The sequence below is a fragment of the Labrus bergylta genome, chromosome 13 (genome assembly GCF_963930695.1).
Source record: "Labrus bergylta chromosome 13, fLabBer1.1, whole genome shotgun sequence".
Lineage (NCBI taxonomy): Eukaryota > Metazoa > Chordata > Actinopteri > Labriformes > Labridae > Labrus > Labrus bergylta.
This window is the reverse complement of record NC_089207.1, coordinates 13454313-13470863: the sequence shown is the minus strand read 5'-3', so window position 1 is coordinate 13470863 and position 16551 is coordinate 13454313. Positions and strand designations below refer to the sequence as shown.

At 39.8% G+C, this 16551-nt stretch overlaps 2 protein-coding genes across 2 annotated transcripts; both read right to left on the bottom strand.

Annotated features, from left to right (window-relative positions):
- Nucleotides 1–572: 572 nt before the first annotated feature.
- LOC109987374 (UDP-glucuronosyltransferase) lies at nt 573–6626 on the bottom strand. The gene is made up of 5 exons (XM_020638441.2): nt 5702–6626; nt 4923–5054; nt 4481–4568; nt 4119–4338; nt 573–1651 (listed from the first exon to the last, which is right to left on the bottom strand). The coding sequence occupies exons 1-5, from the start codon at nt 6560–6562 to the stop codon at nt 1369–1371; spliced, it is 1584 nt and encodes a 527-aa protein (XP_020494097.2). The 5' UTR covers nt 6563–6626; the 3' UTR covers nt 573–1368.
- Nucleotides 6627–8774: 2148 nt separating this feature from the next.
- LOC109986951 (UDP-glucuronosyltransferase-like) lies at nt 8775–14822 on the bottom strand. Its single transcript, XM_065962189.1, has 5 exons — nt 13904–14822; nt 13137–13268; nt 12697–12784; nt 12335–12554; nt 8775–9853 (listed from the first exon to the last, which is right to left on the bottom strand). The coding sequence occupies exons 1-5, from the start codon at nt 14762–14764 to the stop codon at nt 9571–9573; spliced, it is 1584 nt and encodes a 527-aa protein (XP_065818261.1). The 5' UTR covers nt 14765–14822; the 3' UTR covers nt 8775–9570.
- Nucleotides 14823–16551: the final 1729 nt, after the last annotated feature.

Sequence of the window (16551 nt, the reverse complement as noted above, 5' to 3'; positions counted from 1 at the left end):
GGATCAGACACACCAAGTTGTCTATCGGCACAACCAAAAAAACAAAACAACCCCAAAGATAATAATTTCAGATAAATAGAAATGGAGATTTTGGTTTCTTTTTTTTCAGGTGTTCATACAGCAAAGAGAGCATTCCATGCAAATCTCTAGTGTAAGTGAAGTTTTGTTGTTGCTGCAAACTATTAAGTGATTATACTTTTTAACCAGATGGTGGTGCAAAAGTCATAAAGCCCCCTAATGTGGGTCTTTTCTATTGCTTTATTGTACCATCCAAAGCCAACCTGAGGATCATCTGTCTGTACACGAAGGTGTACCATTTCACATTTAAGCTCTGACCACAGCATATATTATGATCTGTTAAACTATGAATATTGTCTTCCTCTATCAATTTGATGGTGTTATACAGATGTGTGTGGGGATTTCCACCATTTTTTTTATCCCAGATTTTGAAGTGTAAATCCAGTTGAATGCATTTCACTAGTTTACTGATTCTTTTATGGAGCCTTAAAAACCCTGATTAATAATATAAAGGTTATCTATAGACAAATACAAATGAATCCGTTACACAATGCTATCAAGCAACATTTATCTTTATACAGGTGAAGTGCACTTCATAAATTGTTAGCAGCACAATATCAGGGATCAGAGTTCAGGGTTAATCTAATGTCAGTCATAAACCCTGTGACCAATTTTACCATAAAAAGTATCTGCAGAGTCATGCTGAGACAAAAGAATAGTGTTAGAAGTTACAAAAGGTGTGGTTTCTACATTTATACATTGTAGAAATGTGATGATAAGCATGACTGCCATGTCTTACAGATGTTTTCACACTTTCCTAACAATGTGTTACTGGACTCAGGCATTTTTTTCACAGTATGCACGATTGAGGGGTTATGTCTCACTTTTTTTCAATCATATATCTATAGAAGTGAATCATTGTATTAATACAATAATTATGGAAAAGAATAGCTGCCCCAGCCAACCAAATTAAATACAATAAGGGTACATAGACCCTTTACATTCAGCTGATACAACGGCGAGAAAGAAATCTCAATCAGACATAAATCTGACACACCACAAAAATTAAAACTCCAATCAATTGCATATGTTTAAAAGTGTGTTTGAAAGTTATTTTAACAGAGGATGGCTTTTGGCATTATGTTACATATATGTTATAGACAACCTGAAAAAGGTAATGCACCAGTACAATGCACATATATACACATTTAAACCATACTGTACAATCACTCTTCAGTGAACGTCACAATACAGTACACCAGAGTGAAAAGCTATTGTCAAGTTTTAACATTCATTGTTTGCTTCATTACAGAATTTAAAAAAAAGTGTGAAAGTTGAATTACAAAACCTCTACTGTTTCTTCTTCTTTGCACTCTCCCTTCTGCAACACTTTTTAAAGCAGAACATGCAGCATTTGAGCGTTACCCACAGAACAGTAAAGAGAATCATGAGTAAAAAGCCGATGACATCCAAGCAATGGTATTGAATCCAGTTCAATTCATGTGCAGCAACTCTTAGATGTGAGGCTCCTTTGTGTCGCATGACAAATTCAGTCCAGAAAACAGCAAGCTCCAGAGGCTGAACGGGACGGTCCAGGTGTATCTCAGACATCTTCACTATCTTCTCTTTGTAACTGCAGAGATGGGGATACAATGATTAAAAGATGCTCTGAAACATTTAAACTACAACAATACTAAAACAGTAAAGTCTTAAAAATTAAAAATGAAAAAGATGAAACAAAGGTTTTGATAATTGGCCATTTTAAAGACTTTGTACTGCTTTACAGGGCATTTCATTAGACATTTTTAGCCATCTTGCAGGTCAACGATGGATGGAGTTTTTTAAGAATTATGAGGTAACCAGACTCCATGAACCACTGAGCCTAATGAATGTGTAAGTTGCCTTATATTCAAAGGGTCGTCTCTGGAGTTTTCAAACAATAGAGGGTGCTAGTGGGTAATATGTCAATAGTCCCAAACATGTGCATAGTTTTAAGCTACTCTGCAGATTGATAGCTGATGGTGATAGCCTGTTAGCAAACAAAGCAATAATAAAACAACATAGCAATAAATAAGTGACCCTAGAGAGCACACTAGGGTATTACCACAGTGGAATTTAAAAGATTTAAAAAACAACTTTGTAAATGTTAAAGGAAATGCATGCAACATATTTTTAACTCTAAAGTAAACTATTTCCTTAAAAGACACTGAATGTAAACACAGCTTTTGTTTGTTTGATGAAACTTTACAGTGCACCTCTTTAACGTGTTAATATTAAAACTGATGAAGTGAATCAAGCACAGTTTAAAGAGCCCATATTATGCCCTTTTTGGGGTTTGTATATTTAATCTATGTACCGACTAAAGTATGTTCAAAATAGCTAAAATTTGATGTTTTCATGTACTGCCGCTCTATGCACTGGCTCGCTTCTGACTCTCTCTCTAAGGGCACGGTCACACTGGCCATCCGTACCGTGCCCAAGCACGCTTCAACACTAAAGTCCAGTTCGTTTGACCAGTGTGACCGCTCCATATCGTGCTCAGGCACGGTACACTTCCTTGGCTTTGGCACACTTCGGAGAGGTGTGCTTCGGCACGGTACACTTCATGCACAAGCACAAGCACGCTGGTACACAACGCTGACAGCCTTCATTATGCAGAAATCCAGAGTTTGATGGCTGTATCTGACTAAAATGACTCAATATAAGACACAAAGTAGCTGTCATGCTCTGTGTTGTTCTCCAATGTGCGAGCATCGGCCGAGTCCGCGCGTGAGTCTGTGCAGACGCCCGCACATTAATTAATCAGTTTAAAAAATATATATTTTATTTATTGCTGTGTCTGATTAAAATGGCTTAAAATAAGCTGTAAAGTCATGTTCTGTGTTTTTGTCTGATGTGCAGACGCGGACTCGACTGCGCGTCTCTTTTTTTCCTCTCTCTCTCGTCCGCCTGTTTGTAAACTGAGCACGCTTCATAATAACATAAAGCGTGCATGTGTTGTATTACGACATTATGTACAAGAGGTAATCGTGCTTAGGCACGGATAGTCCTGTGTAGTGTGACCGCGGGGGACCGGCCAGCGGGGGACTGGCGCTGTGGGCAGGCAATCGTGCTTGGGTACAGCACGGTACAGATGGCCAGTGTGACCGCGCCCTAAGGCTCTGAAGTGCCCACGTTCAGAGTCCCCACGTGTGCCAAGTCTGATCTGATTGGTCGGCCTGTCGGCTCTGCCGTAATTGGTCAGCCGCTCTGCCACTCTGGCTCCGAGGGCCGGAGAGCAAAAACATTAGCACCTTAGCACTACTGTGCTACCGCAGGCTACGGCATAACGTGGGCGTGCTACAGAAGTTAAAGGGCCTGCAACATGAGCTGCTGGGCTTGCCACAACGAGCCAATGGGCTTACATCAGTGACCTCACATTGACAAGACGTCACACTGATAATTTTTTTCGAGGGGGGCTAGAACCGAGCGTTAAATGCAGCTAATGCTACAACTAACAAGAGGACGTAGGAGAAGTGGCGTTTCCGCAGACTTTGAATTTTTGCACATAGATGTGCCTAAACATGCACAGCACACTTGGAAAACACAGTAAAGAGCATATAAAACCAGAAAAAGCATAATATGGGCCCTTTAAATACACCCACATGGCCCAGATAAGAGGTGTGAGCAGAAGTGTGTGAGTCAAACAAATGCTTTTTTTTAAAGAAGAATGACGTAATAATCAAATATAAAGAAATTAGGGCATTGTTTTTTTTCCAAATAATGTTGGTTCATTGGGTTCTTAAATGTTTAATGTGGAGTTGTCTTTTCATTATAGAATTTCTTTTTTTCTGCATTTGGGGCCACTTCATTTATCAGGTGCACATGTGCATACAGTTGTGTCGACAGATTCAGTTATTCAAATGATCTTTAATGGGTTGACAAGTGCCAAGAAAAGAGGGAGAGGAATGCTGACAGCTTGTTAACAGGGATGTAAAAAGATTCAGGATTACAGATGATTGGTGTGTTGAATAACTAGGGATGGAAATTCACTCAATATGTTCCAGAAAAGCTCGGGGCAAAACAATATGTTCCTGTGCATTAACATTTTATGATCTTACCTTTTGTCACGGATGATGTTCTTTAGGGCAGTCAATAGTTTTTCAGTGGTCACGTCATAAATACCAAGTCTCTCTGCAACACCGTGCGCCACCAGGTGGTTTACATTGTCACTCTGGTCCCCGAACAGTGGAAACATCAACATGGGCACTGCATTACAGATGCTTTCATAGATGCCATGGGTTCCTCCATGAGTGATGAAGACTTTGGCTTTGGGATGGGCTGAGAATGAGTAGACACAATTAAAGATCCATGCAACCGCACGCCCATTGCAGGTACATTTGTTAGAATCAACTTGAATTAGTCTGAATGTTGTGATTTATGTATGCTCCTAACACATCTGTCTGGATAAAAGATTGCATACCGAGGAGGTCATTCTGAGGTAACCACTTCATAAGTTTGACATTCTTGGGTGCATCCTTAGGTGGGACTCCAGTGTATCTCCACAATACCTGAATCATAAATAATAACCGTCAATATAACGAATACTAACTTAACATAACATTAATAATAACTTTTAATATTTGTAACGTGTTATGTGTAAACTCTTTTTGCAATGAAAATAGAATTTTGCAGACTTACAACAAGGTAGGACAGGGAACAAAGTCCTATGGTTAAAACTGATTAGGTCTTTAGTTTATGCTGAGTGTGGAAAACTGGCTCTGGCCAATCTGTGTTTGCCTTGAGTGTTTTATTTGAAGAGTGTAAATAGAAGTCTAACAAAAGTTAGCAAAGTCAACATTGACTGGTTAAACTAAGGCTGTTTGATTGAATCTGTGAGGTGAATCTTTTTAGTTTATCGTTACCCTTTGAGGCAGTTGCCGGAAGGCCTCAAAGAACTGTTTAGCTGTCTCCTCTGGCATGTTGGACACCATCGAGCCTAAGGTAAAGACAATGAACCCGTCGTCTCCAGAGCCATCCACAAACTCCTTTATTTCCTGCAGGGAGAATCAGAAACACAGAAAAATGACATTAAAAAAACTCATCACCTAATGTTTTTGGATTTATGTTCATTTAATACAATATCTAGTGGACATGGTTCAATACCCGCCAACATATTTTTAAGTTGCAGCTATTGCCACACTTCTATTGTAAGCTGTTGCCACACATTTGTTTTCCTAATATATTGTTAGCAATGACCTACATCAACAAATGATGTAAAAAAAATGTTATCCTGGAAGTTCCTTTAATTTTCTTATTTATAATCTGACGTAGTTTTGTATGTTAATGTAGTTCAAAACACACAATTGTTGTCAAAGGACACTGGCACTTTCTTTTTACATCTGTTTTAATCTTGGAGAATTAACTGAAAAAAAATATCATATTAGCATATCATTTTCATAAAGTGGTTGATTACTATGAATTGCTATGTTAAGTGATGATTCATAATTTATTTGCCATTAAATGTGAATGTTTTATCTTCTTCACTTATATAGAATGAAAGTGAACCAGATAATAATAATAATTTGTCATAAGATTTGCACGTGTGAGCCTGCTCTTAGCCTGTCTCAACACAGAGTGAGTATGAGTGATTTGTCTTAAGTGATCACAGATGTTTACTCTGGCATACATTCTTACTACTCACCGCTGGCAGAGGAGCCTTCTTTGCACAATTGATACCTCCAATAAAAGCCATGTTTGGCATGATAGGTTTAGGCCATTCAAATGTGAAGTCATATCTGTGAAGCCATATAGCACCATAACTAATAAGTTCCTTGTAGGTCATCTTTTCTTCTAAATGCCTGCTGACTAGATCGTCAAAGTTGCTGTAGATTATTCTGCACACGTAGGACTCCACACCAGACATGAGCATGTTTTTGACTCTTTGTGGGAAGGTCATGATGTTTGTATTGCCAGAGAAGGCTGCAGGAACGTAGGAGGGAGGAGACGGGCATTGGTTTGCCTTTGTATCCAGTCCACATGGAAGTTCACGCAGGAAATAAACAGCTGGAATGGAAAGGAGATGAGCCAGGATGGAGCCGCAGGGAAGGAAGGGGTCAGTAAGCACAAGATCAAAGCCCCCTACCCTCAGCCGACTCATCAAAGTCTGGTTGTTCAGCAAACTCTCACAACCCTCCACCTGTAATGATGTAAAGTTGACCAAACGCTGTACATTGAGAAAGATGTCTGTCATTTGTGGTGGCTTGAGAAATAGTCCCTCCGTCAGCTGTTCGAATCGTCCATCCAGGTCAGCTTTTGTAAAGGACACTGGGTAAACGTCAGTCTTGAAGCTCTCTGAGCTGTGGATCAACAGGCTGCTATCCGGCACCAGCACCAAGACCTCATGGCCCCTCTGGTTGAGCTCTTTCACCAGTAGCTTCATGCTAAGCCAGTGGCTTCCATCAACAGGCAAAACCAGCACCTTCCCCCCCTGAACGGGCCCCAGACTGAGGCAGCACAGCCAGGCCAGCAGCCCTAGAGTAGGAAACCACACCCCGATGCTCATTTCTACCTTGTTGTTCTGCAAGCTGGCTTGCTGTTAGAGCTTGTGGTAGTGGTTGTAAAGAAGCGGCTGTGTGTGTTTGTTTCGGGGAGTGACTGTGTGTAAATTCTTTAGGAAGTCACTGCCTTTGCTGTCCTGCTATTATGTAACCACCAGAAGATGGTGTTTTTTAGTTTTTACCACATTTGTTTAAGTGTATTAATATGCATTCCATACATATAACAAAATACAACTTTAGCTACACAAGTGTTTAGTTTTACTCTCATGAGACATAAATAGTTGCAGCATTGTCCATACAGTATGTTTATACAATTTCATTGTCAAAAATAAAAAAGTCAAATATCAAACAAAAGGAGAGCTGTTTTTCTTTTTCCATTTTTTTTTAAATCATGTAATTCCTATTTTCTGTCACAACTGTAATTTCCTATCAATAGCAATGGACTCTAGTGGTCAGTATGACTTGCATGTAATTTTGGTTAGATGTGTTTGCAGCTTATTGATGCAAAGTCTTCCCTGTTTACTTTGAATGTTCTGTCTATCAATCCCTCGAAAGGCAGACACATGCATGATTAATGGGTCCATTGCGTGTGTCCTCTTTTGAACTCCTTTATCTCCCACTGTAGTCTGACAACACACACAAACATTACCATTGTAAAGAAACTGGTGGCATGCAAAGCAAGCCGTAATAAGACACCCAAGCCCTCCTCCTGAGAAATGATAGAATCAGAGCAACAATGCAGTTTGTGGAATTTAACTTCTCAATAGTTCCAGACGCCTGTCGACTATCTAGAGAAATTGCAGGTGCTTGTACTGCCTTCATTACCAGACTACTCCTGTCTGTTACACCCATATCCAGCTCATAGTGTCTGCAGAACCTTAAGTATTCTTTGTAGGTTCATCAGAACTAGTGGCCCCTTTTACACATTGTTATTTGACACTAGGATATGATTAAAATATTGATTATGGTTGTTTCAAAGCTGGTTCATGATCAGATCTCAAACGGAAGGATGGGGTTTGATCTTACCTTGCACCCCCTCCACCCCCCACCCAATGAGATTCCCAATCATGATATCTGAAAGGTCTGTACAATGACTGAAGTGTTGCCTGCTACTTTTACAAAGGATGGTGAAAAAGGTGCTGCATTATTAAACTACAGGCTATATTTAAAAAATAATTTTGACTTCAAGTGTAGGAAGTCTTGCCATTTTTTATGCCATAAGTTTGAGCCAGATCACATTTAATGAACGTTTTAAGCTACAAACAACAAAGTATCATGTGTCAGTCATAGACAGGCTGTTAATAAAACACTCATAAAAGCTGAGAAATACAGTTTTTACAGTTCTTAGTAAAGCTGGGATGAGTCAATTATAAACAAGGAAATGGAGCTTGTATAGCGCTTTTCTAGTCTTCTCGAAACACTTTTTACACGGCAGGTCACACCTATCCATTCACACTCACACACGGATGGCAGAAGCTGCAATGTAAAGTGTCTATAAGTATTGACTAATCCCATCATACACATTCATATGCTCCAGATGCGGGCGCAATCTGGGGTTCAGTGTCTTGCCCAAGGACCCGTCGACATGTGACTGCAGGAGCTGGGGATCGAACCCCTGACCTTCCATTTGAGAGACAACCAACTCTACCACTGGGACACAGCAATCCCAAAAAGCAGACGGATCAGACACACCAAGTTGTCTATCGGCACAACCAAAAAAACAAAACAACCCCAAAAATAATAATTTCAGATAAATGTTCATACAGCAAAGAGAGCATTCCATGCAAATCTCTAGTGTAAGTGAAGTTTTGTTGTTGCTGCAAACCATTAAGTGATTATACTTTTTAACCAGATGGTGGTGCAAAAGTCATAAAGCCCCCTCATGTGGGTCTTTTCTATTGCTTTATTGTACCATCCAAAGCCAACCTGAGGATCATCTGTCTGTACACGAAGGTGTACCATTTCACATTTAAGCTCTGACCACAGCATATATTATGATCTGTTAAACTATGAATATTGTCTTTCTCTATCAATTTGATGGTGTTATACAGATGTGTGTGGGGATTTCCACCATTTTTTTTATCCCAGATTTTGAAGTGTAAATCCAGTTGAATGCAATTCACTAGTTTACTGATTCTTTTATGGAGTCTTAAAAACCCTGATTAATAATATAAAGGTTATCTATAGACAAATACAAATGAATCCGTTACACAATGCTATCAAGCAACATTTATCTTTATACAGGTGAAGTGCACTTCATAAATTGTTAGCAGCACAATATCAGGGATCAGAGTTCAGGGTTAATCTAATGTCAGTCATAAACCCTGTGACCAATTTTACCATAAAAAGTATCTGCAGAGTCATGCTGAGACAAAAGAATAGTGTTAGAAGTTACAAAAGGTGTGGTTTCTACATTTATACATTGTAGAAATGTGATGATAAGCATGACTGCCATGTCTTACAGATGTTTTCCCACTTTCCTAACAATGTGCCACTGGACTCAGGCATTTTTTTCACAGTATGCATGATTGAGGGGTTATGTCTCACTTTTTTGTAATCATATATCTATAGAAGTGAATCATCGTATTAATACAATAATTATGGCAAAGAATAGCTGCCCCAGCCAACCAAATTAAATACAATAAGGGTACATAGACCCTTTACATTCAGCTGATACAACGGCGAGAAAGAAATCTCAATCAGACATCAATCCGACACACCACAAAAATTAAAACTCCAATCAATTGCATATGTTTAAAAGTGTGTTTGAAAGTTATTTTAACAGAGGATGGCTTTTGGCATTATGTTACATATATGTTATAGACAACCTGAAAAAGGTAATGCACCAGTACAATGCACATATAGACACATTTAAACCATTCTGTACAATCACTCTTCAGTGAACGTCACAATACAGTACACCAGAGTGAAAAGCTATGGTCAAGTTTTAACATTCATTTTTTGCTTCATTACAGAATTTTTAAAAAAGTGTGAAAGTTGAATTACAAAACCTCTACTGTTTCTTCTTCTTTGCACTCTCCCTTCTGCAACACTTTTTAAAGCAGAACATGCAGCATTTGAGCGTTACCCACAGAACAGTAAAGAGAATCATAAGTAAAAAGCTGATGACATCCAAGCAATGGTATTGAATCCAGTTCAATTCATGTGCAGCAACTCTTAGATGTGAGGCTCCTTTGTGTCGCATGACAAATTCAGTCCAGAAAACAGCAAGCTCCAGAGGCTGAACGGGACGGTCCAGGTGTATCTCAGACATCTTCACTATCTTCTCTTTGTAACTGCAGAGATGGGGAAATAATGATTAAAAGATGCTCTGAAACATTTAAACTACAACAATACTAAAACAGTAAAGTCTTAAAAATTAAAAATTAAAAAGATGAAACAAAGGTTTTGATAATTGGCCATTTTAAAGACTTTGTACTGCTCTTTGCATTTCATTAGACATTTTTAGCCATCTTGCAGGTCAACGATGGATGGAGTTTTGTAAGAATTATGAGGTAACCAGACTCCATGAACCACTGAGCCTAATGAATGTGTAAGTTGCCTTATAATTCAAAGGGTCGTCTCTGGAGTTTTCAAACAATAGAGGGTGCTAGTGGTCAATATGTCAATAGTCTCAAACATGTGCATAGTTTCAAGCTACTCTGCAGATTGATAGTTGATGGTGATAGCCTGTTAGCAAACAAAGCAATAATAAAACAACATAGTAATAAATAAGTGACCCTAGAGAGCACACTAAGGTATTACCACAGTGGAATTTAAAACATTTAAAAAACAACTTTGTAAATGTTAAAGGAAATGCATGCAACATATTTTTAACTCTAAAGTAAACTATTTCCTTAAAAGACACTGAATGTAAACACAGCTTTTGTTTGTTTGATGAAACTTTACAGTGCACCTCTTTAACAGTGTTAATATTAAAACTGATTAAGTGAATCAAGCAAGCCCATATTATGCCCTTTTTGGGGTTTGTATATTTAATCTATGTACCGACTAAAGTATGTTCAAAATAGCTAAAATTTGATGTTTTCATGTACTGCCGCTCTATGCACTGGCTCGCTTCTGACTCTCTCTCTAAGGGCACGGTCACACTGGCCATCCGTACCGTGCCCAAGCACGCTTCAGCGCTAAAGTCCAGTTCGTTTGACCAGTGTGACCGCTCCGTATCGTGCTCAGGCACGGTACACATCCTTGGCTTTGGCACACTTCGGAGAGGTGTGCTTCGGCACGGTACACTTCATGCACGAGCACAATCACGCTGGTACACAACGCTGACAGCCTTCATTATGGAGAAATCCAGAGTTTGATGGCTGTATCTGACTAAAATGACTCAATATAAGACACAAAGTAGCTGTCATGCTCTGTGTTGTTCTCCAATGTGCGAGCATCCGCGCGGCCGAGTCCGCGCGGCCGAGTCCGCGCGCGTGAGTCTGTGCAGACGCCCGCACATTAATTAATCAATTTAAAAAATTTATATTTTATTTATTGCTGTGTCTGATTAAAATGGCTTAAAATAAGCTGTAAAGTCAGTAAAGTAGCTGTCATGTTCTGTGTTTTTGTCTGATGTGCAGACGCGGACTCGACTGCGCGTCTCTTTTTTTCCTCTCTCTCTCGTCCACCTGTTTGTAAACTGAGCACGCTTTATAATAACATAAAGCGTGCATGTGTTGTATTACGACATTATGTACAAGAGGTAATCGTGCTTAGGCACGGATAGTCCTGTGTAGTGTGACCGCGGGGCCGCACCGGCCAGCGGGGGACTGGCACTGTGGGCGGGCAATCGTGCTTGGGTACAGCACGGTACAGATGGCCAGTGTGACCGCGCCCTAAGGCTCTGAAGTGCCCACATTCAGAGTCCCCACGTGTGCCAAGTCTGATCTGATTGGTCGGCCTGTCGGCTCTGCCGTAATTGGTCAGCCGCTCAGCCACTCTGGCTCCGAGGGCCGGAGAGCAAAAACATTAGCACCTTAGCACTACTGTGCTACCGCAGGCTACGGCATAACGTGGGCGTGCTACAGAAGTTAAAGGGCCTGCAACATCCACAACGAGCCAATGGGCTTAGATCAGTGACCTCACATTGACAAGACGTCACACTGACAATTTTTTTCGAGGGGGGCTAGAACCGAGCGTTAAATGCAGCTAATGCTACAGCTAACAGGAGGACGTAGGAGAAGCGGCGTTTCCGCAGACTTTGAATTTTTGCACATAGATGTGCCTAAACATGCACAGCACACTTGGAAAACACAGTAAAGAGCATATAAAACCAGAAAAAGCATAATATGGGCCCTTTAAATACACCCACATGGCCCAGATAAGAGGTGTGAGCAGAAGTGTGTGAGTCAAACAAATGCTTTTTTTAAAGAACAATGACGTAATAATCAAATATAAAGAAATTAGGGCATTGTTTTTTTTCAAAATAATGTTGGTTCATTGGGTTCTTAAATGTTTAATGTGGAGTTGTCTTTTCATTATAGAATTTTTTTTTTTTTCTGCATTTGGGGCCACTTCATTTATCAGGTGCACATGTGCATACAGTTATGTCGACAGATTCAGTTATTCAAATGACCTTTAATGGGTTGACAAGTGCCAAGAAAAGAGGGAGAGGAATGCTGACGGCTTGTTAACAGGGATGTAAAAAGATTCAGGATTACAGATGATTGGTGTGTTGAATAACTGGGGATGGAAATTCACTCAATATGTTCCAGAAAAGCTCAGGTCAAAACAATATGTTCCTGTGCATTAACATTTTATGATCTTACCTTTTGTCACGGATGATGTTCTTTAGGGCAGCCAATAGTTTTTCAGTGGTAACGTCATAAATACCAAGTCTCTCTGCAACACCGTGCGCCACCAGGCGGTTTACATTGTCACCCTGGTCCCCGAACAGTGGAAACATCAACATGGGCACTGCATTACAGATGCTTTCATAGATGCCATGGGTTCCTCCATGAGTGATGAAGACTTTGGCTTTGGGATGGGCTGAGAAGGAATAGACACAATTAAAGATCCATGCAACCGCACGCCCATTGCAGGTACATTTGTTAGAATCAACTTGAATTAGTCTGAATGTTGTGATTTATGTATGCTCCTAACACAACTGTCTGGATAAAAGATTGCATACCGAGGAGGTCATTCTGAGGTAACCACTTCATAAGTTTGACATTCTTGGGTGCATCCTTAGGTGGGACTCCAGTGTATCTCCACAATACCTGAATCATAAATAATAACCGTCAATATAACGAATACTAACTTAACATAACATTAATAATAACTTTTAATATTTGTAACATGTTATGTGTAAACTCTTTTTGCAATGAAAATAGAATTTTGCAGACTTACAACAAGGTAGGACAGGGAACAAAGTCCTATGGTTAAAACTGATTCGGTCTTTAGTTTATGCTGAGTGTGGAAAACTCTCTGGCCAATCTGTGTTTGCCTTGAGTGTTTTATTTGAAGAGTGTAAATAGAAGTCTAACAAAAGTTAGCAAAGTCAACATTGACTGGTTAGACTAAGGCTGTTTGATTGAATCTGTGAGGTGAATCATTTTTATTTATCGTTACCCTTTGAGGCAGTTGCCGGAAGGCCTCAAAGAACTGTTTCGCTGTCTCCTCTGGCATGTTGGACACCATTGAGCCTAAGGTAAAGACAATGAACCCATCGTCTCCAGAGCCATCCACAAACTCCTTTATTTCCTGCAGGGAGAATCAGAAACACAGAAAAATGACATTAAAAAACTCAGCTCGTAATGTTTATGGATTTATGTTCATTCAATACAATATCTAGTGGACACGGTTCAATACCCGCCAACATATTTTTAAGTTGCAGCTATTGCCGCACTTCTATTGTAAAGCTGTTGCCACACATTTGTTTTCCTAATATATTGTTAGCAATGACCTACATCAACAAATGACGTAAAACAAATTTTGTTATCCTGGAAGTTCCTTTAATTTTCTTATTTATAATCTGACGTAACTTTTTATGTTAATGTAGTTCAAAACACACAATTGTTGTCAAAGGACACTGCCACTTTCTTTTTACATCTGTTTTAATCTTGGAGAATTAACTGAAAATAGCATATTAGCATATTATTTTCATAAAGTGGTTGATTACTGTACTGAAGTGATGATTCATGATTTATTTGCCATTAAATGTGAATGTTTTATCTTCTTCACTCATAGAATGAAAGTGAACCAGATAATAATAATAATTTATCATAAGATTTGCACCTGTGAGCCTGCTCTTAGCCTGACTCAACACAGAGTGAGTATGAGTGATTTGTCTTAAGTGATCACAGATGTTTACTCTGGCATACATTCTTACTACTCACCGCTGGCAGAGGAGCCTTCTTTGCACAATTGATACCTCCAATAAAAGCCATGTTTGGCATGATCGGTTTAGGCCATTCAAACGTAAAGTCATATCTGAGAAGCCATATAGCACCATAACTAATAAGTTCCTTGTAGGTCATCTTTTCTTCTAAATGCCTGCTGACTAGATCGTCAAAGTTGCTGTAGATTATTCTGCACACGTAGGACTCCACACCAGACATGAGCATGTTTTTGACTCTTTGTGGGAAGGTCATGATGTTTGTATTGCCAGAGAAGGCTGCAGGAACGTAGGAGGGAGGAGAGGGGCATTGGTTTGCCTTTGTATCCAGTCCACATGGAAGTTCATGCAGGAAATAAACAGCTGGAATGGAAAGGAGATGAGCCAGGATGGAGCCGCAGGGAAGGAAGGGGTCAGTAAGCACAAGATCAAAGCCCCTTACCCTCAGCCGACTCATCAAAGTCTGGTTGTTCAGCAAACTCTCACAACCCTCCACCTGTAATGATGTAAAGTTGACCAAACGCTGTACATTGAGGAAGATGTCTGTCATTTGTGGTGGCTTGAGAAATAGTCCCTCCGTCAGCTGTTCGAATCGTCCATCCAGGTCAGCTTTGGTAAAGGACACTGGGTAAACCTCAGTCTTGAAGCTCTCTGAGCTGTGGATCAACAGACTGCTGTCCGGCACCAGCACCAAGACCTCATGGCCCCTCTGGTTGAGCTCTTTCACCAGTATCTTCATGCTAAGCCAGTGGCTTCCATCAACAGGCAAAACCAGCACCTTCCCCCCCTGAACGGGCCCCAGACTGAGGCAGCACAGCCAGGCCAGCAGCCCTAGAGTAGGAAACCACACCCCGACACTCATTTCTTCCTTGTTGTTCTGCAGGCTGGCTTGCTGTTAGAGCTTGTGGTAGTGGTTGTGAAGAAGCAGCTGTATGTGTTTGCTTGGTGGGAGTGACTGTGTGTAAATTCTTTAGGAAGTCACTGCCTTTGCTGTCCGGCTATTATGAAACCAACGGAAGATTGGTGTTTTTCAGTTTTTACCACATTTGTGTATTGATTTGCATTCCATACATATAACAAAATACAACTTTAGCTGCACAAGTGTTTAGTTTTACTCTCATGAGACATAAATAGTTGCAGCATTGTCCATACAGTATGTTTATACAATTTCATTGTAAAAAATAAAAAAGTCAAATATCAAAGAAAAGGAAAGCTGTTTTTCTTTTTCCATTTTTTTTAAAATCATGTAATTCCTATTTTCTGTAACAACTGTAATTTCCTATCCGTAGGAATGGACTCTAGTGGTCAGTATGACTTGCATGTAATTTTGGTTACACGTGTTTTCAGCTTATTGGTGCAAAGTCTTCCCTGTTTACTTTGAATGTTCTGTCTCTCAATCCCTCGAAAGGCAGACACATGCATGATTAATGGGTCCATTGCGTGTGTCCTCTTTTGACCTCCTTTATCTCCCACTGTAGTCTGACAACACACACAAACATTACCATTGTAAAGAAACTGGTGGCATGCAAAGCAAGCCGTAATAAGACACCCAAGCCCTCCTCCTGAGAAATGATAGAATCAGAGCAACAATGCAGTTTGTGGAATTTAACTTCTAAATAGTTCCAGACGCCTGTCGACTATCTAGAGAAATTGCAGGGGCTTGTACTGCTTTCATTACCAGACTACTCCTGTCTGTTACACCCATATCCAGCTCATAGTGTCTGCAGAACCTTAAGTATTCTTTGTAGGTTCATCAGAACTAGTGGCCCCTTTTACACATTGTTATTTGACAATAGGATATGATTAAAATATTGATTATGGTTGTTTCAAAGCTGGTTCATGATCAGATCTCAAACAGAAGGATGGGGGTTTGATCTTACCTTGCACCCCCCACCCAATGAGATTCCCAATCATGATATCTGAAAGGTCTGTACAATGACTGAAGTGTTGCCTGCTACTTTTACAAAGGACTCTGACTTTCCGTTTGAGAGACAACCAACTCTACCACTGGGACACAGCCACCCCAAAAAGCAGACGGATCAGACGCATCAAGTTGTCTATCGGCACAACCAAATAAACAAAACAACCCCAAAAATAATAATTTCAGATAAATAGAAATGGATTTTTCTTTTTTTTTTTCAGGTGTTCATACAGCAAAGAGAGCATTCCATGCAAATCTCTAGTGTAAGTGAAGTTTTGTTGTTGCTGCAAACTATTAAGTGATTATACTTTTTAACCAGATGGTGGTGCAAAAGTCATAAAGCCCCCTAATGTGGGTCTTTTCTATTGGTTTATTGTACCATCCAAAGCCAACCTGAGGATCATCTGTCTGTACACGAAGGTGTACCATTTCACATTTAAGCTCTGACCACAGCATATATTATGATCTGTTAAACTATGAATATTGTCTTTCTCTATCAATTTGATGGTGTTATACAGATGTGTGTGGGGATTTCCACCATTTTTTTTATCCCAGATTTTGAAGTGTAAATCCAGTTGAATGCATTTCACTAGTTTACTGATTCTTTTATGGAGTCTTAAAAACCCTGATTAATAATATAAAGGTTATCTATAGACAAATACAAATGAATCCGTTACACAATGCTATCAAGCAACATTTATCTTTATACAGGTGAAGTGCACTTCATA